Source organism: Dipodomys merriami, unplaced genomic scaffold (assembly GCF_024711535.1).
Source record: "Dipodomys merriami isolate MVZ:Mamm:240054 unplaced genomic scaffold, mDipMer1.0.p SCAF_1, whole genome shotgun sequence".
Classification (NCBI taxonomy): Eukaryota; Metazoa; Chordata; class Mammalia; order Rodentia; family Heteromyidae; genus Dipodomys; species Dipodomys merriami.
This window is the reverse complement of record NW_027202270.1, coordinates 52,172,785-52,194,104: the sequence shown is the minus strand read 5'-3', so window position 1 is coordinate 52,194,104 and position 21,320 is coordinate 52,172,785. Positions and strand designations below refer to the sequence as shown.

Here is a 21,320-nt window from a genome sequence, read left to right as displayed (position 1 = left end):
ATTCTAATCTATGGTAGGCAAATGTTACATCAAATAACTAAGGATGCTATAAAAATAGAAATTTGGCTTTTTCCTGAGAAAAATTGTACCTTACTTTATAACTAGCAATATGCAATGAAGCATATATAAACAAAATTAAATGAGTAAATGATAAAGGAAAATAATTGGTCAACCAATATATTTTGCTAATCATGGTACAGAATTTTATAGGCATGAATAAATTTGAATAGAAGCCATTGGAACTGCTGTCAAGTATAAGACAAAGACTGAATAGAGAGATACCAACTGTATTATAGACATACATATTTAAATTTGTTTTTAAAACAAGATTTGTTGAGGTGAAAATGAATATGTCATTTGTTTCAGATACTATTTATATCTATGATAGTGATCAGGCTTGGGGAAAGCAGTCTACAAGACAATCAGCACTTTTGTATGAATACCTGCTAAAATTTTCTCATATTCACTCCACAATTCATCTCTCAGACTAATATAAGGCATACTAATGTGAGCAGAAATTCTTCTCTATTGAGATTTCCCTCAAAGTATTCTTAATTATTTATATCACACAGGACTTTTCTGCTTGCATTCAAAATTAATGAAAAATACCAAATGTGAAAGAAGAAAGGGCAGAAAAGTAGAAAAAAAAGAACAAAATACAAACAATCAAGAATTCTAATTATCAGGGGAAGAAGGAGCTAATGAAGTATGCAACTAAGCAGAGTTCTCTAGAATCTAACTGTTAATACTTAAGAAATTAAGATTTGTTACAGATAAGCTAACTATGGAAATTTAAACAGATGATGAAAAGTTGATGTTCAGGAAAGTATCATGTTATTTCTTTGCATCAAAAATATTGAGGTAATCTGCTATGGGTGGCCTGATGCTTAAGGATGTAAAATTCAGGATGACATTAACATCAGGAAGATAACAAGAACAAAGGCATACCAAGTAATACCAATATTCTTTTTTTTTCCAACATGCATATAATATTGCAGAAGGTCTTCTACTGGTACTACCAGGAGAATCACATTTACTTATGGAAAAATACTAAAAAATAAGAGCTAATATGTCATCTTTAGAAAAAAGTTATGGTTTTAGAATTAAGATCCTTTTTTTTTTTGGTTGATCATGGGGCTTGAACTCTGGGTGCTATCCCTCAGCTCTTCAGCTCAAGGCTAGTAGTGCTCTACCACTTGAGCTACAGCTCCACTCCAGTTTTCTGGTAGTTTATTGGAGATAAGAGTTTCTCGGACTTTCCTGCCTGGGCTGGCTTTGAACCGTGATCCTCAGATCTCAGCCTCCTGAGTAGCTAGGATTACAGGAGTGAGCCACCGGTGCCTGGCTTAAGATACATGTTTTATAGACAAAATGACATTAACATAAAATGGAGTCTTTGGGGGTTTTTTGTTTGGGTCCGGTCATGGGGCCTGAACTCTGGGCCTGGGTGCTGTCCCTCAGCTCTTCACCTCAAGGCTAGCGCAATACCACTTGAGCAATAGCACAACTTCTGGCTTTTTTTCTTTTTGCTTATGTGGTACTGAGGAATTGAACCGAGGGCCTCAGGCATGCAAGGCCAACACTCTACCACTGAGCCACCTTCCCAGCCCCAAATGGAGTTTTTAAATTTTAGAATTGATTTTAAATAAAAATGTTATAGTAATTTAATATTTAGGGAAATTGGAAAGGCAAACATCAATGTTTAAATTGACTTTGACAAGATTTTGTTTTCTGCCCTAATTTGTGAGACTATCATGCTCAGAAAAAAACATTTGAATAAGCCAATAAAAGTTCAGTAATTAAGAAATCATTTCTTTTCTTATCATTAGTAGAACACATGTCTTCATTGTTTATGTATTTTTGCATTTGTCTGGTGGAAATGTTTTCCTATTAGCACATGAAAGCTTTCCCTAGACTTCTTTGTTCTAGATATAGCTGACACAGTTTGTATATCTCAGCTGTAGAATTATTCCAGCAATTAAAAACTTGCATTTCAAGGGTTTCCTGCAGACCTACCAAATATTAATCTCCAGACACTTATACACAATCTATAAAAACTGGTACATAATCCCTCTATAGAAACACTGATTTGAGCAACCCTTTGGTATAATTATATTTACATTTTACTTTAATGAACCTCCTTTCTCTTAAAAAATTATTGTTAAGGTGATGTACAGAGGCATTACAGTTACATAACAAGGTAGTGAGTATGTGTCTTGTCTAACTTGTTACCCCTACCCTCATTTTTCTCCCTCTTTCCCTTCCCAAACCACACTGTGTAAGTTGTACAGATCATTTTCAATATAGTGTCTTATTAGTATTGCTATTCCACTGGTTCCCCTTTTGTCCTTTGTCTCACCATTTTGTTGCTCCCTTTCCCTTCTCTAGTTCATATATAATATATACTATATGATATATATATATATATGTATATGTATAATACCCAGGGTACCAAAATTGAATGCAGTGACAACAGGGGATAAACCATATGGGGGAAAAAATCAAACACACACACACACACACACACACACACACACACACACACACACACACACACAGAAATCATGTAGTGCATTGAGAACAACAATAATTTGCATCCTTCTATTTGCTAATGGGGTATCCAGCCAGCTTGCCTACAAGTCATCTGCACTTGGCTGAATAATAGGTGTCTCAAACTTAGGATGACCAAAACAAGAATTTCTCCATGATAACATACCATATTCTCATTAGGTTTTAACTGAGTGGATAAATACATTATCATCTATTAAAAATTGTCTAAGTATCAAAGACATATTTGAACTATCCTGAATTCTTTTTTTTTTTTTGGAGGGGGGGGGTCCGGTCATGGGGCCTGAACATCTGGGCCTGGGCTCTGTCCTTCAGCTCTTCAGCTCAAGGCTAGCGCTCTACCACTTGAGCCACAGCACTACTTCCTGCTTTTTTTCTTTTTGCTTATGTGGTGCTGGGGAATCCAACCCAGGGCCTCAGTCATGCAAGGCAAGCACTCTACCACTGGGCCACCTTCCCAGCCCCCTGAATTTTTTTCTCTAATTAAATAATTAATTCTGTATTTAATCAATAATATAGCTGATCTCCAAAATACAATCAAATTTAAATACTTCTCTTAATCTTTATTTCCCCCTCCACACTGCTGTTTTGTACTTTCTGTAATAGGATTTTATTTTTCTGATCACTTTGATCTTATTGTATTCTCTACCATGCAGACAACAGCCTATTCACTCTTTCCAAGTGTTGAAGTTATTCCCATTCCAAAGATTCCCAGTCCCCATTCACAATTCTCCTACTTGATTTCCTTCATCATGTGCAGTCTTTCAGCACTCTATTGTCTCTTGCCATTCACTTTCAAGGTACTGGCAAGCAAGGCTCTAATTATTGTGAATTGTACAAGTCACTTTAGTTTGGCATTGTGACCAATATCTGAACTAATAATGAAGAGAATCAATGCACAATTGATTGACTTGTTTTGTGTTCTCACTCGACTTAGGTCTTTACCATATTCCACACACTTTTCTAACATTTCCTTTACTTTCTAGTTTAGTGAGCTAGTTAAAAGTCAGGAATTTACAGAGGCTTGGAACTGTCTTCATCAACACACGTTTTTACATCCTATATAGCTTTTCAATGGCCTTCCAGTCATTCATATATAAACAAATAAAATTGTTAGTCATTCAGCTATGAAATTGAGTTTCAAACTTAAGCAGAAGTTAACTTTTGTACAGGTTAATACATTTAACTATCAGGAATTTGAATCATGTAAATTGGGTGATAACTAAATTATTCTATTTGGATTTCTACTGAGTTGTTCATTTATCCTATAATATTACTTCGTCAGTGACAATAAGTCTTCTGGGATTTATTTACTATATTAGAGCACCAGCCTAAATTATGACTAAGTTATGGCTAAATTATTATTAGTCAACTCTGTGATTATGTATTTAGGTGTATATATAAATATATAAAATAAATATGCATATATCTGCATATTAGTATGCATGAGTATATAAACTTACAACCATATTTCCAAAGAAACTAATAATATTCATTTGCATATTGAACTTGTGGTTTAAATAAAAAACATTAAAACTAGTTGCATAATCCTGACAACTTGTGTCATTTCAAACATACATAAATGTATATGTATGTGTGTATGTTTTAATATATATATTTATGTAATCTCTAAGGTTTGTGCATAGTGAGCTTATTTTATGATAATATTTATTTCTTCCTATATCGTGTAGTGAATTATGTAGTATACTCATGAAATTACATGTCTAAGCATTTTATATTATATATTAATTTAATTTTTAATCAAATAGAACATTAAAATAATTTTTCTTGAAGTAGATGTTAAGTTTGATGGGAACTATCGTGCATGTAATGGGATTTCCCTCTAATCAAAACATTTCTTCTGTCCTATGCTTCCTAGAAAGCTTCCAGTGATAACCAGATATTTTCCTTTTTTTTTTTTTTTGTCAGTCATGGGGCTTGAAGTTTGGGCCTGGACGCTGTCCTTTAGCTCTTCAGCTCAAGGCTAGTGCTCTACCACTTGAGTCACAGCACCACTTCGGGCTTTTTCTGCTTATGTGGTGCTGAGGAAGGAATCAAACCCAGGGCCTCATGCATGCAAGGCAAGCACTGAGCTTGCTCTACCACTGAGCCATCTTCCCAGCCCTGTAGAAATTCTCCTTTTCCATGCATTCATCTCTCCTCATTTATGCCAGTAAAGTACTTATTGGGTGGAATTCTAGTTTCCCATCCATGGGTCTTTACAAGTTCCCAATCAGTAGGTTCTTGAGTTAATCTCTTCTGTCAGAGTAAGGTGCATTGTAATATTTTGATAAAAGATTGCTTTCTGCAAATGAATTAGATAAATTTTAAAATATTCATATAGGACTCTAATCAACAAAGCAGATGCAACCAAACTATTATTTTGTAGTAGAGATGTTTGCTCTGAGTTTTAAACAGCTGGCTTTACTGATGAAGAGACAAATTATCCTTGGGGGTTTTGAAACTTAAGGCATCACCCTGAACTTTAGTTCAGAAACAATTGGCTACATAATCTGTCTTCAGAGTAACCTGTAGCATTATGATATGATAATCCATTACTTTTTGTTTCATTAGAATATCTATTTTTACATTTTTCCTATTTGTGTGCTAAAACTTACCAAATCAATGTATTTGAATTTAAGATTTTCTTGAAAGTTTTGTTTGTCAAAAACAAAAATAGATGGTGAATATTTGCTATACACTGATTGCAAAATGCATATTAAAAGTATTATCCTGAAATACCATTATATGGTCATATAGCTTACGGATAAAGAACTAGCTTCATTGTCTATCTTGCAAAACATAAAGTTTTCCAAGTCTATCATGATTTTATTTCTATCCTTTCACAGATCAAATGTATGTTAGATCTGGTGTAATACCTGATTCCTGAACACTACTGGCTATCATTGATGGCTATCTACTTTGTCCCATTACATATCCTTTGTCTCTGATCTTTGCAAACCATCAGTTTTCCTTCAAACACTTCCTCTCAGTTTTTCAAAATTTCTTTTTGCTGTAGCTAGCTGATTTAACAACTGTTGTTTTCTAATAGATGATAGGTAAATACTGGGTACTATGTGATATCTTGTTTCATTTTTAGTTTTCCCCCTATGGTTTATCCCCTGTTGTCACTATTTGATTTTGGTACCCTGAGTATTGTATATACGCTTATCTGAATTAGGGAAGGGAAGGTGAACAAAGACATGGGGAGACAAGGGACAAAGGGGGAACCTATGCAATAGCGATACTCACAAAACCATATGTTGGAAATGAACTGTACAACCTGAGAAGGGGGGGAAGAGGGAGAAAAATGAGGGCAGGGGTAACAAGTTAGACAATGTCCTCACTACCTGGCTTATGTAACTGTAACCCCTCAGTGCATCACTTTGACAATACAATTAAAAAATAAAAAGAACGTTTTCTGACTAATCTTGTCTACATGTAAGTTTTCAAAGACTAGTTTCATTAGGAAATAGAAACGTTAATCCAGAGAGACAGGAAAGGAAACAGAAAGCTCTTGTGACAAGTAATTAATATCTATCTGAAACTGGAGCAATCTTTTCATATAATGTTAGCTTATTTTTAAAAACCATAACACATTTCTCATCATTTTACAAAAAAATCTTGAGTGGGTTAAATAAGCACAAGTAAGTAGTGCAAATAATTAATCCTAGATAATACTTTCCTTTATCATATCATATCTTAAACAAAGCAGCTTTGGGAATGTAAGCAAATCCAGGAAATCACATACCAGTTAAGAACTGTCATTACTTTCTTGAAGCACACTTTATCTTTTCTGTATGCTTTATGCTTCTTGATGCTTATTTATCAATTTAATCATTACTGATTAAATATGGTAAACACTTCACTTTCCCTTAATAATCCTATTAAGGAAATTAATTAATGTGTTGTTGGTGTATGCATATTTATTCTAACAGAGAAGTTTTATTCTATGTTTATATGTGTAAGCCTACATAATATAATTAAAGAAGTCTTCCACTAGGTGATGTAAATATTAGTAATAAAGCATTTTACTTACTGCTTTTTAGTTAAACCTCAAGTTAGAAGTACCTATGAAGAACTTACCTAGTTTAACATCAGTTGATATTCTTTTGGATTTTTTCTTATTTTCACATGTATTATCTCACCTGTGTCTCAAATTAAGTAACAAAGATGGTAATATTATCATTATTTTACAGATGAAGAAATTCAGTCTTTAAGTTTTGTGTAAGGTTTGTCTTGTAGGAAAAAATGTCTTGTTCCATTGTCCTGACCCCCCAGTTTGATCACATTTTTAGTAGGTAGGAAAGATATAATTCTAAACATATACATTCTTCTTGGCAAATTTTCTTGTTATAGAGCCTTAAATACTTAGAGTGCAACCATGTGCTGAGATCTACTCTTCTCTCTTTTTTTTTCTTCTTCCAGTCATGGAGCCTGGGTGCTGTCCCTCAGTTATTCAGCTCAAGGCTAGCACTCTACCACTCGAACCATGGCTCTACTTCTGACGTTTTCTGCTTATGTGGTGCTGAGGAATTGAACCCAGGGCCTCATGATGCAAGGTAAGCACTCTACCACTGAGCCACCTTCCCAGCCTGAGATCTACTCTTCACTTAAAAAAAAAAAAAAGGCAGGTGCTGGTGGCTGACCTCTGCATTCCTAACTACTTAGGCGGCCGAGAGGCAGAAAAATCTCCATGAGACTTTTACCCCCAATCAGCTACTTAAAAAATCCAGAAGTGAGCCGGGCGTTGGTGGCTCACGCCTGTAATCCTAGCTACTCAAGAGGCTGAGATCTGAGGATCGCGGTTCAAAGCCAGCCCGGGCAGGAGAGACCGAGACCGTGAGACTCCTATCTCCAATAAACCACCAGAAAACCGGAAGTGGCGCTGTAGCTCAAGTGGTAGAGCGCTCGCCTTGAGCTGAAGAGCTGAGGGACAGCGCCCAGGCCCAGAGTTCAAGTCCCACGACTGGCAAAAAAAAAAAAAATCCAGAAGTGGTGCTGTGGCTCAAGTGGAGAGCCTAGCATTGAGTACAAAGAGGATCAAGGAGAGACAGTGCCCAGGCCCTGAGTTCAAGCCCCAGCTAGGGGATGGAGGGTTAGGGTAAATTGGGAGAAAAATGAGGGAGGGGTAACAAGTTTGACAAGAAATGTATTCACTACCTTACTTATGTAACTCTAACCCTATGTAACTGTAATCCTATCACCTTGAAAATAAAATGAACAAATATATATATATATATATTATTTTATTTTTGCCAGTCGTGGGCCCTGAACTGTGGGTTTGAGCGCTGTCCCTCAGCTCTTCAGCTCAAGGCTAGTGCCCTACCACTTGAGCCACAGCACCACTTGTGGCTTTTTCTGCTTATGTGGTGCTGAGGAATCAAGCCCAGGGGCTCATGCATGCAAAGCAAGCAGTCTACCACTAATCTTCCCTGCCCCAAGTATATAATTTTTTTAAAAAAGAAAAGAAAAAAATAAATCAAAGAAGATGGGGGGTGGTTCTTAGTCAGAATATGACAATGAATTATTTTAAATGCTGTACATTGATTTTGTCCTTTTCAACCTAATGCCTTAAAATATCAAATAAGTGCCAGGCACTGTTGGCTCACACCTGGAATCTTAGGTATTCAGGAGACCGAGACCGAAAGATCATGGTTCAAAGCCAGCTCAGACCAAAATGTTCATAATACTCTCATCTCCAATTAACCACCAAAAAACGTGAAAGTAGAGCTGTGGCTCAAGTCAGAGTTACTGTCTTAAGCAAAGAAGCTCAGGAACAGCACCCAGCCTCTGAGTTCAAGACCAGGACTACCATGTGTACATGCATGTGCATGTACAGACACACACACACACACACACACACACACACACACACACAAACACACCAGGTACTTCACATATTCTATAAATCTTCCCATTACATACTTCAAGAAACACAGTACATTTTGTGATGATTAAATGGAAGGGACTTGTAATTTATCTTTATTTTGACCAGACACTTTTAAGTAGCCGATTATACTTACAGACACAGAAAGTGTAATTAGTATATACACACTTCTTATTTTCTAATGATTTTCAACTTTATAAGGTATTGGGAACATATAATAAATATTTACCAAACTGGCTGATATTTAAGAGAAATATCTGGAATATAAACAAAATATTTCATAGACAGCCCTCTTCTGCACAATTTAAATAAACAATAAATCTGTTCAGCCTCAAATACCAATTGTGAGAAAAAAGGAGAAACCATTTTATGGGTTAACTGCACATTTAACACCGAGAAGGTTTTACATACTAAAAATACACTGAAGAATATGTACCAATTATTTCAGTTTGGTTAGTTCAGAGATATATAAAGTTTTGCATTTCTCAGCAAATATGGATAGAGCTTAGATTATTTTCAGTGGATAAAATGTTTCCATTTCATTTTCTAGCATTTCCAAGTAAAAACGAATTTTATCTGTAAGACATAGTAAATCTATAAAACAACTGTTGTTGTTGTTCTTCTTCTTATTATTATTGATAGGCATTTAAATAAATAAATAAATAAATAAATAAATAAATAAAACTGTAATCAATCCGAAAATAAGATAAGCAACTCTTACCTCATCAGAACCTGATCCAAAAATCAGCAAGTCAAAAGGAATGGCTGCAACCATGTCAATCAGGAACCAGCCTTTGAAGTAGTGTATTGCTATTTTGGCAGGATCACTTACCACTTCTTCATTCTGATTTACATACGTTGTTCTGAAGTTTATTAGAATATCTATGATAAACATAATATCCACAATCAAGTCTACTACATTCAAGGGGCTACAAGAGTAGCCACATTCTCGTCTTTTCTGTTCTTCTCTGTCATTGAGGAGAAAGGCTGCAGAGTAGGGAGTGAATATAGCAGTGTATATGACCAAGAGCAGAATAAGCCAATCCCAGACTGCCTTGAAGGGGCTGTAATGCAATATTGTAAACTTGTTGATGCGTGGTGTCTGCAGTTTGTATTCTGGCAGGACATCTGCTCCCAGAGAAAGAACCTGAGTGTAGAAAAGAAAAGCATATATGAATTACCAATGTCATTAATTAGTCTGTCAATCTATGAATTGTTTTTAGAAAATAGTATCAGGTGCTGGTGTCTCATGTCTATAATACAAGCTACTCAGGAGGATGCTGAAATCTGAGGATCATGGAAAGTCTGTGAGACTCATCTCCAATTAAGCACCAGAAAACTGGAAGTAAAGCTGAGGATTAAGTTGGTAGAGCACTAAATTTGCACACAAAAGCTCAGGGACAGAAGCCAGGCCCTGAGTTCAAGCCCCAGGACTGACCAAAAAAAAAAGAAAGAGAGAAGGAGAGAGAGAGAGAGAGAGAGAGAGAGAGAGAGAGAGAGAGAGAGAGAGAGAGAGAGAGAGAGAGAGAGAGAGAGAGAGAGAGAGAGAGAGAGAGAGAGAGAGAGAGAAGGAGGGAGGGAGGAAGGGAGGAAAGAAGGGAGGAAGGGAGGGAGGAGGAAGGGAGGAAAGAAGGGAGGAAGGGAGGAAGGAAGGGAGGGAGGGAGGAAGGAAGGAAGGAAGGAAGGAAGGAAAGAAAAGTGTAACACCAACATTTCAGCATTTATATACAAGTAACTGCTTGGTTATTGAGTTCTCAAATCTAAGACAGGATTGACTATTATGGAAAGACATCTATTTTATTTCATGATCATATCCATTTACTCAAATTTAATAGCTAAATCTTCACAAATTAAAGTTTTTAATTCTCTAAGCAGAATTTTTCCATTGGAATTTACTTTTAACATTACGGGAAAATAGAAAATGTGATTAAAGAAAACACATCTTTCCTATATGATGACAGTATATTCTGGACAAATATACTTTTAAAATTGGTATTATTAAGGAGTTGTACAAAGGGTTAAAATTCTATAAGCCATTTTTATGAGTAAAATGCTTCTTGGGCAATGTAATTTCTCTTTTCACTTTTCCCTCTGGACAAATATATTTTCCTTCAAATGTTTCTGTGAGAAGTAGAATCGTGAGGGGAAAATTCTGCAAGACACATTTAGAATATTTATTTGGAAGTGTTGAAACAAGATTTGTAGCCACCAAACAGCTTGTAAACTCTTCAGATTCATTGTACCTAATAAGCCATTACTTAAAATATATTAATTCAACTTTTAGAGTTTTGGTTTATATGAAAATACAAGACATAAATTTAATTGTATCCCTAGTAAGGAAAAAATCCATGCTTTTTTGATGTTATACCAAATTTCAAAACATGAAAGTCAAATGACTTTCTATGTACTATGGGCAGTAAAGAAATTCCTTTTAGAGAGAAATGTGAGATATAATCTTACACTACTCATACCTTAAACTAGATGCTTCTAAACAGCAAATATATCATTATTGGCATTGTAGCACAGAGTTCAGGTAATCTCCCATTAGAGAGAGTATTCTGTGTAATTTTGGTAATTCTATCCATATTACTTTTATCTTGACTGTACCAATGTACTATCCAGGAAACTTTATACTTTTAAAGCTTATCTTTATTGTCATATCACATGTCTCGTTTCCCCATTTAGGAAGGTACCATTTCTATTGTGAAAGGACTGAAAATCTTGTGCCAGATGATATGTCATGTAGCACTTAACTAAAACATAGGAATTCATCTGAAGTATGCAAAATTCTCTCAGATAACAGCTAATAACAAAACTGGTAATTTAGTGGACCCAGAATAAATCCAAACCAACAAATTTTCAGAGTAAACAAACCATTAGGAGAAATGAAGAACTAAGTATTAGGAAAAAATATGTGTGAAAAAGCAATTTTATCATTAGGAAATATTAAAAATTGTAAGATTCCAAGATATATAAATATGTTAGAACATAACTTCCAAAACCCCAATATGACAAACATTTGGCTTATCTATCATTTGATAAATTGCACCACTGTGATGAGTTTAGCAAACCAGTGCATGACATTTTTGTCTATAAGATGGCAACATCTATGAAAGTATCATTATTTCATGTAATGTCCCTTTCTTCAAAACTTAGGTGTTATTCAGTTTGTGAGAAGTAAAACCCCAAACTTCATTTTGGCTTTCAAAAATAATCTAAAAAAAATACAGACCTTTTTCTATGATTCCAGGCAATTTCCCATTAGAGTTCTTTGTGTAAACAAATTACTCTAGCAAAACAAGAGTAAGATTTTTGAGCTACTTATGTCTTTGTAAATCTCTAAATTTACAAATTTATCTCATGGAAGGTATATGTGGTTATACAAAGAGAACAATACAAGGGTCATTTTAAAAAAGTGATTTTTTATACTCAAGTGTCATGCTTCTGAAACCAACCTTTCACATGGGAAATGTGAATGCTGAGTGTTACAAGTAAAAGTAATAATGCATGTGTCATATCAGAACCTCTTTTGAAAAGTAAAGTATAGCTGAAACTCTTTGCATTTAACATTTAGATGCCCACTGTGCCAAGAGCTGGAATTTGCAAAATAGAGAAGACTGTTGCTGACAGTGTGGAATTTATGGTCTGTTGGGAGACAGATTGCAGGAGAATGGGAGCATTATTGAGGTTAGCTTCATTCAATGGCTGGCTCTGGTGCTGATTGGAGGGTTGGGAGATCTTTCTGGAAGACAGGGGACAGATTAGAAGTTCATGCTCTTTGGGGATAAAGAGGTCAGAAAAGGAAGAACATTGTACAAGGAGGGGAATATAATCAATAAAATTAAAGAAGCCCAATATAATAACTTATGTGTTGAAGAGTTGTAAGCAAATTTACTGAGGATAAAATGTAGTGGAAAAGTGGCAGGGGATACCGGTGGAGCCATTCTGTCCAAATCTAATGTTTCATGATTAAGACCTCAGTCTCTGAGACTTAGGTCAAAATTTCTCACACTTAGTTCTCTTTTAAAGAGGACTACAATTATTTTGGAACCAACTTTGTTTAGATTTATTTGAAATGTTCAAAAATAAAATAAACTTGAAATTCTGTTTACTTATACTTCATAATATGACTATTATGGGCTAAATGGTATGTCTCCAAATTATATGCAGTACTTCTGATTCCTAGTAATTACAAATACAACTTTTTAATACCTTGGTTGATATAATCAACTTTAGATGCAGCCATAGAGGTTTGAATGAATGTCCTTAGAAGAAGAGAAAGAGAGATTTGGACACAGACATAAAGACACACAAGGAAAATATCATATGACAATGAGGAGGGTACAGTTTTGAGCTAAGATAGGCTACATTGCCAGTAGCCATTAGAATCAAAAAGAAAACTAGATAGATTTTTCCACCAGAAGTTCTAGAAGATGCCAATCTTACCAGTAGTTTGATTCTGGACTACTAGATACCCAAATGGTGAGAAAATAAATTTTAATTATTTTTAAGATATGCACTTTTTGGTATTTTATTAAGACAGCTATAAGATATGAATATAATGATGAAAATGAAAATGTAATAATTGTAAGATATTTCACTAAACCAATGAACTTAAGCTATAATTGTTCATTGATTCACCATTTGAAAATTCTCTACATCAAGACCCATTGAACTTAAGTCTTTGTATGATTTAATATAATAGGTAAATACATTTTTCATTTCTAAGCTCAATGCCTTTTTAAAAAAACATATTGTCAAAATAATATTACCACTTCAAAGATTTAATTGGTATGTTAGCATAATCTAACTTTATCCTTAAGACAAACTCTGCTCCTACTAGGCTTAGAAAAACCAATTTAAATGGCATTACTTGGTAACTCTATGAGGTTTTGTTTAGCTTGAGAGCATTACTGAATTCTACATCAAGTGGTTACCTAATCAAATTATCTCTGTAGATAAGTTTAGATAAGTAATTTATTTGTTATATTCCAGTATACAGGACTATTGTAGTTTGTAATGTACAGTGGTCAGCTAGTAATTAGTATGGTTCCAAATGTTATAGTACAGGTTCTTTTGACTTCAGCTTGTCTATGCCTACTATATATGACCACTCAATCATCATGTGATTTTTCTGGTCAAATAATTTAAACAATTCCTATCTACAGAAGATGCTTTAACATTATATGCATTTACTTATAAATCCAAAAGTAATTAATCTCAGGTATTAAAATTATCTGGGTGACAGTACACTGTTATAAATAATTATTTTAATGATTCAGAAAATTATTGTAATTATTTTTCACTGAGAGGAATATTTTAGGGTTTCAAAGAAACCCCATTACTTTTTAAGAATATTCCCTTCTGTGGATATCAGTTTGAGATTTATTGATTGTTACTAGGTGGGGAGGTTAAGTTGTCATGTTTGCTTGTGGACAGATGAGCCTGACAATTAAAAGAAATAAATAAAAGAGACTAGAGCTATCTCAATTAAATATTTTCTTTTGAGCTTCAAAATTATTTCACTACAGAGTGAAATATTTAGAAATCTTTTCTCAATCAGAATTATTCCTTCCCCCATTTTCTCCCTCATTTCATTGACATCAGGAGCTCAGAATTATAGAAAAAGCTATACTAGACATCAACACAGCAGAGTAGAGAAGACAGGAGATATTTGAGAAATAAATGCTTCTTATGATACAAGAAAGAAGACTTGGGCTGGGAAGGTAGCTCAGTGGTAGAGTTCTTGCCTTGCATGCATGAGGCCCTGGGTTTGATCCCTCAGCACCACATAAGCAAAAAGAAAAAAGCGGGAAGTGGCGCTGTGGCACAAGTGGTAGAGTGCTAGCCTTGAGCTGAAGAGCTGAGGGACAGCGCCCAGGCCCAGAGATCAGGCCCCACAACTGGACCCCCCCCCCCAAAAAAAAAAGAAAAAAAGAAACAAGACTTGAGAACCAATTTTCTTTATGCGTCTAATAGTAACTAGTCTTATTAGGCTCAGCCATTATTGTATAAAGCTCTGAAGCTTCAATCACACTTCATAAATGTGAAGACCTAAATTTAAATTCCGTATATGATTTTTTCTGTGAATTCTTCCATCTTTCTGCATCTCAACTTTTTTGTCCTTGCCCAGACTACCTGCCAATAAAGAGATATAGTAGAACATCATATAACTTTTGCAAAATAGAGGGATAAAATGGGAAATGTTTACATTCATATAAAGGACTTTCATTTTTATGTAGAGTACTGGCTTTTTCATTTTAACTCAGATAAGTTAACTATTATAAAAATATTTATAAACCAACCTGAAAAATTGAACATTGATTGGATATGGTAATAGTAAGGTGTTATTTCATTTACCTATTTGTTATATTAAACAGAATCCAAATTTGAGGACTTGCTAGAGAAATTTTTATTTTTAATTACTTTACAGATTAGAAATTAAGTTGAGGCAAAGTTAGATAATGCCCCTTCACACAGAATTGTCTAATATATTTGAGAATTAAATTTCTTGATTGACAAAACAAAAACATACTCCTGTTTCCTAACATCATGAAGGTTCGTTTCTTACCATTGTTTGTGTCCCCTCCATGTTTGGGATGGAACACAGTGTCTCATGCTACTTCGAAAATTACTCTGCCATTTGAGTTGTGCCTATAGACCTACTCAATTTCATATTAAGCAGATGTGCACTTCTGTTTACACAGCAAAATTTAGTTCATATTGTGTATATCTGCTTTTACAAACATAGATTGTGCCCAATATTTACTTTTACCAGTCTTGAACTCTTTGTTCTTAAATTTCCATCAAATTGTTGGCTGGGACAAATTGTCTTTCAGAAGATATCTGGTAGTGGGCATGTTGAACTCACACCTGCAGTTGCTATCTACTCAAAATGTAGAGGCAAAAGAGGCTTCAGTGGGAAGCCAAATGGGCAAAGCAGTGTTGAGAACCTTTCTCAATAACAAAATTAAAACATAATAAAACAAAATTAGTCAGGTAGCAGTGGCTCATGCCTAATCCTAGCTATTCAACAGGGTGCTGAGGATTCCAATTTGAAGCCAGCTCAGACAGGAAAGCCTATGAGACTCTTATTTCAAGTTAAGCACCAAAAAGCCAGAAGTGGAGTGGTTGCTCAATGATAGAGCAATAGTCTTGAGAAAAAAAGCTCAGAGACATTGCCTAGGCCCTGAACTGAGGCTCCATGATTGGCACAATAAATAAATAAATAGGTATTTGGCCTGTGTCCATAGGTAGAGTGTTTTTCTAGCATGTGCAAGGCTGTGAATTCATTCCCAAGTAATGGGGAAAAAAAAGGACACAGTTGGAAATGTTAATGGAGATTGTCTTTTCTGTAAGATTCGTTAGCTACATTACATCATATTAGAGTAATACATAACTACATTGCAGAGGTTCATCAGGTTAAGTCTCTTATTGTAATACTTCTAACTTTTAGGATCCTTTTTGAATTGAATATCTAAGAATTATGCTTTTGCACTTTTCTCACAGAAGTACATTTGATATTTATGATATTTATTCTCATTTTTATAGATATTTAGATTATACTTTTTTAGGCTTTCTTTCCAAAAAGGAATTGGTCTTTTATCAAAATTTCCTTCTGTTCTTTTTTGTTGTTTGTTTGTTTTTGCTTAAAAATGGCAAGCAAGTTTGGGCACCTGTTGATCATTCCTATAATCATAGCTACTCCTCAGGCTGAGATCTAAGAATCAAAGTTCAAAGCCAGCCCAAGCAGGACAGTCTATGAGACTCTTCTTATCTCCAATTTACCACCAAAACAGAAAGAAAAAAAGAAAGAAAGAAAGAAAGAAAGAAAGAAAGAAAGAAAGAAAGAAAGAAAGAAAGAAAGAGAGAAAGAAAGAAAAAAAGAAAGGAAGGAAGGAAGGAAGGAAGGAAGGAAGGAAGGAAGGAAGAGAGAGAGAAAGAAAGAAAGAAAGAAAGGAAGGAAGGAAGAAAGAAAGAGAGAAAGAGAGAAAGAAAGAAAGAAAGGGAGAGAGAAAGAAAGAAAGAGAGAGAGAGAGAGAAAGAAAGAAAGAAAGAGAGAGAGAGAAAGAAAGCCAGAGATATAGCTGTAGCTCAAGTGGTAGTGAACTAACTTTGAACACAAAAGATCAAAGACAGTGCCCAAGACCTGAGCTCAAACCTAAAGACTAGCATCAAAACAGAAAAAGGAGGGGGAACTATTTATCTAGATTTTTTAAACATTGTTTTAATTGTTTTATTTTCAGTCTAAACAAAAAATACTTTATAACATTAAATTATGTCTTTTTGGCAATGTTAAGAGAGCCTTTCTGAAGAATGAAATTAAAACACAACAAAACAAGATTAGTTGGGTATAATTGTATAGTTGGATATAAGTGTATAAACTTTAAGTAAAAACTAACCTGAAATCCATCATTAAAGTGATCTGGAACCACTGTTTTCAAAAATGAAATATTAGGTGAGTAAATATTTGTTTTATAAGTGTGAATATAATTCTAAGAGGTGAATAACTAAGTGGAAAAAAAACAGAAATTTGCTACTCAGTGTACTGTATTTCCTTAAGAGAGCCAACTATTTCCAGACATTTGAGAAATAACATACTTTGAAAGATAAAACAAAATTAATTGAACTATTATAAGAATTTCTTTTTTAGAGAGAAAGGAAAAAAGGATATAAACCCTCACTGGATAAAAATGGAAATTCTGTGGTTTCCAGAAAGATATTTCTCTTTTCTCTTTTCTCAAACTACCAATTAAATGTACAGTTTATACAGACTAAAATATGATTTTCTTTACCAAATACAATTTTCCTCTTGTTAGCACATTGATATTTGTCTAACCTCTGATAGTTGTTATATAAAACCAAAATCTTATGTGAAACAACACTATTTATTCAATGAAGATCTACGGTTAAAATTTTGTGTGAACAGCAGGATTAATAACTACCCTTCTCCTTTGAAAAGTGCAATAGGGAACGATTAAGCCTTCCAAGAGATTATACAGTACTTTTGGCAGCTCTTAAACGCCATGCTGAGGTGTTGGTAGGGCCTGTTTGTCTGTTATTTATCTTTTACTTGGGACTTGCACTTAACTAATAGGCTAGCTGTATTTTTATCTATCAGGAAGAGTACTCAGTAACAAACTGAATCAGATAGATTATATAGCATTAGGAAAGATTTAAACTCCCCCGGCTTTGCAGTGTCTGACTTGAGAAGCAGAGCCAAACCTGAGTAATTATCATGGAAACAAGCATTCCAACTGATGACTACCCAGATATTCAAATTAAAAGATGGAAAATAATCACAGAATCAATCAGAACTGACACAAAGGAGCTTTTTATACTTAAATAAAATGCTAAAATTAGGCAATAGAATTATTGTAGCCTTTCAAGATATAATTTTCGAACAGATTAAAACAGACATTTGGGCGTATGTACATTGGATTGTGTGTGAATATTTGCATGATTATGTGAACAACAGAATCACTTAGATTTAACTTTCACTAAGTGTCATGTTTAGCCTTTGGTGTATTCTATATGTTAATGTGAAAACAGCTGTTTTTTAAAGAGATATATGACTCAAAATATGAGAAGTAGTTTGTATAACATCTTAAGCACATATTTTTTATCAATTATTATAAGTATTTGTAAATTTCTAGTATAGATTCTTTTCTTTCAAATATGTAAACTTCTTCACTTCCAGGGATGTCTGTGGTAAGATAGAAGTCTACCTGCACTTTGGCCTCACTGCTCAGATATCAGACTGCTGAGTGGATTGTGGTCAGGCCTTGAATCTGACACCAAAGTTCTTCTAATTTATGCTTATTTCCATGCTTTCTCTTTCTTCATTCTTTTCTCTGTCTCCTTTATCTTTATTTGAAAATTTATATAACTTAGGAACAAACAGAATTTGAGGAAAAGAACACAGAGCACATAGATGTGTTGTTGTTGTTGTTGTCGTTGCTGTTGATTTTTAGGTACAGATTCTGAAGGAGCAACCTAAGAGATGTTTGTTTGTTGTTTTGTTTTCAAAAAGGCAGAACAAAACATAGAAACACATACACACAATGACAAGTCAAGCTCAACTCCCACAGGAAATAACCACACTACACAGCAGACAATGAATAATCTAGAAGATAGTTTTCAATATGCTTGTAAAACACTGCTGATAAATATGTTTAATGAAGAGATATAAGTCTTCACAACAATTCATGAGAGTGGTCAGATTACCCGATTATTAGAGAAACTCATGGAGTTAACAAACAGGAAGCTAAATGAATTCCAAGAGAAGGATAAGGATACCAGCTAAAGAATGTGAGAGAGACAGATAAATCAAGGAAGTAAAGAAGTCCATGCAAGACCTAAGGAAAGCTTCAATGAAGAGATAGAAACCATCAAAAATGATTAAATTGAAAAAGAGAAATAAAAAACAAAGTTTAAAGTCTTGACAGAAGAATAGATGACTTAGAAAACAGAGTCTCAGGAATCAAGGATGGCTTACTTATTATACAGAAAGATGATGAAATTATAAAGAACAAATCCAAGAAACAAGAAATGAGCTTGTGTACATATTACCATATAAGATGATGTTAAGCAAAATCAACTCCAAGACATGGACACAAGAGGTTTTTCTTTGTTGTTGTTTTTAGTGTACTATGTGATTTCTTGTTTCTTTTGTTTGCTCTTCCTCCTATGGTATTTGATTTTGGTACCCTGGTATTGTATATACGTTTATCTGAATTAGGGAAGGGAAGGAGAAAAATAGAATGGTGAGACAAAGGACAAGGGGAGAACCAATGCAACAGTGATATTTTGTACAACTTGGGGTGGGGGGTTGGAGAGAGGGAAAGTAGGAGAAACATGAGGGAAGGGGTAACAAGTTTGACATGAAATGTACTTGTACTTTATTTATGTAACTATAACCATTCTGTATATCACCTTGACAATAAAAAAGAGAAAAAAAAGAAATGAGCTTGAAAGAACTTCAGGCTTCAACAGAAGAGCTAATTTAAGACTGATAGGTTTTCAGGAAGGAGAAGAATAGCAAGTAAAGGGTTAGGATACATATTAAACAGAATTCTATCAGAGAACTTTCTGAACATCCAAAATGATAAGCCCACACAGATACAAATAGTCTTTTGAACTCCAAAAAAAAACCAGACCAGAAAAGAGCATCCCATCTATACATTGTAATCTATACAGGATCAATAGAGACCAAGGAAAGGATCCTTAAAACTGTCAGAGAGAAAATATTAATCACTTATGAAGCAAAATTAATCAGAATAACTATAGATTTCTCAGCTAAGACCATGAAATCTAGGAGATCCTGGAATGCTGTATGTCACATCTTAAAGGCAAACATCTACAAACCAAGAATACTGTACCCAGAAAAACTCTCCTTCATAACTGAGGGGCAAGTAAAAACTGCATAAAAAGGAAAAATTAAAACAATTTTTCTCCACCAAAGCAGTACTACAGAACATACTTAAAAATGACCTACGTATAGAAAACCAATAAGAACACAATAGTGGGAGAGAAAAGGCCCCTTACCAAAGAACCGGATAAAAATATAGTAAGCAAAGATAAGGCAAAGACTGTAAAAATTCCTGATGTCAGGAATTACCAAACACTTCTCAGATCTAACTTTCAATATTAGTGGACTTAATTCTACAATTAAATGACATAGATTGACTTGTTGGATCAAAATGAAAGACCCATCCATCTTCTGTCTTCAAAAGACACAACTTAAAAACAAAAATAACATTCTGAAAGTGAAAGACTGGGGCTGGGAAGGTGGCTCAGTGGTAGCGTGCTTGCTTTTCATGCATGAGGCCCTGGGTTCAATTCCTCAGCACCACATAAGCAGAAAAAAAGGTGGAAGTGGTGCTGTGACTCAAGTGGTTTAGTGCTAGCCTTGAGCTGAAGAGCTGAGGGACAGCACCCAAGCCCAGAGTTCAAGCCCCACACCTAGACACCCCCTCCCCCCTCAAAAAAAAAAAAAGAAAGAAAGTGAAAGACTGGAACAAAATCTTTTAAGAATATGCCCCCTCCCAAATAGACCAGAGTAGCAATACTAATATCAGATAAAATAGGCTTCAAATTATAATTAGTGAGGAGACAAAAAAGGATATTGCATACTAATAAAACAATCTACTACAGGAGGATATAACAATTCTAAACATTTATACACCAAATGCTGCAGTGTCCAATTTCATCAAATATTACTTAACCTACAATCACACATACAACAAACACATTGATTATTGGTGACTTCTACACATAATTTTCACCTCTGGACAGATTGTCCCAGCAAAAACTCAACAGAGAAACCTCAGACCAAAATAACTACATTGACCAACTAGACTTAACAGACATCTACAGAATATTTCACCCAGCAGCATCATAATATACATTCTGCTAAGCAGCTCATGGAACATTTTTCAAAATAGATCATATTTTAGATCACAAAGCAAACTGGTACAAACTCAGAAAAATTGAAATCATTCCCTGCATCTTGTCAGACCATAATGGAATAAAATTAGAGGTCAACACTGAAAGCCATCACAAAAATCCTCTGGCTCATGAAGAATGAACAACACATTGTTGAATGACCAGGGATCTTCAAAGTGATCGTAATGGAATTTCAAACATTTGTGGATTAAAAAAAATGAACACACAAAATATCAGCTCCTCTGAGACACATCCAAGACAGTACTCAGAGGCAAATTTATAGCTCTGAGTGTACACATCAACAAATTGGAAAAATCTCAAATCAACATTTTAATGTTGTACCTTGAGTACCTGAAAGACAGGAACAAGCCAAACTCCAAACCAGTAGATGGAAACACATAATCACAATTAAATC

General features: G+C 34.6%; 1 protein-coding gene across 5 annotated transcripts in view; it reads right to left on the bottom strand.

The window, feature by feature from the left end:
- Kcnh7 (potassium voltage-gated channel subfamily H member 7) overlaps positions 1–21,320 on the bottom strand; it is a 467,602-nt gene that overhangs the window by 65,410 nt on the left and 380,872 nt on the right. For all 5 annotated transcript variants that reach the window (XM_070021893.1, XM_070021895.1, XM_070021899.1 and 2 more), the window contains one exon: positions 9,180–9,605. In XM_070021893.1, coding sequence (XP_069877994.1) covers positions 9,180–9,605 — 426 coding nt within the window. The remainder of the gene's footprint in view (positions 1–9,179; positions 9,606–21,320) is intronic.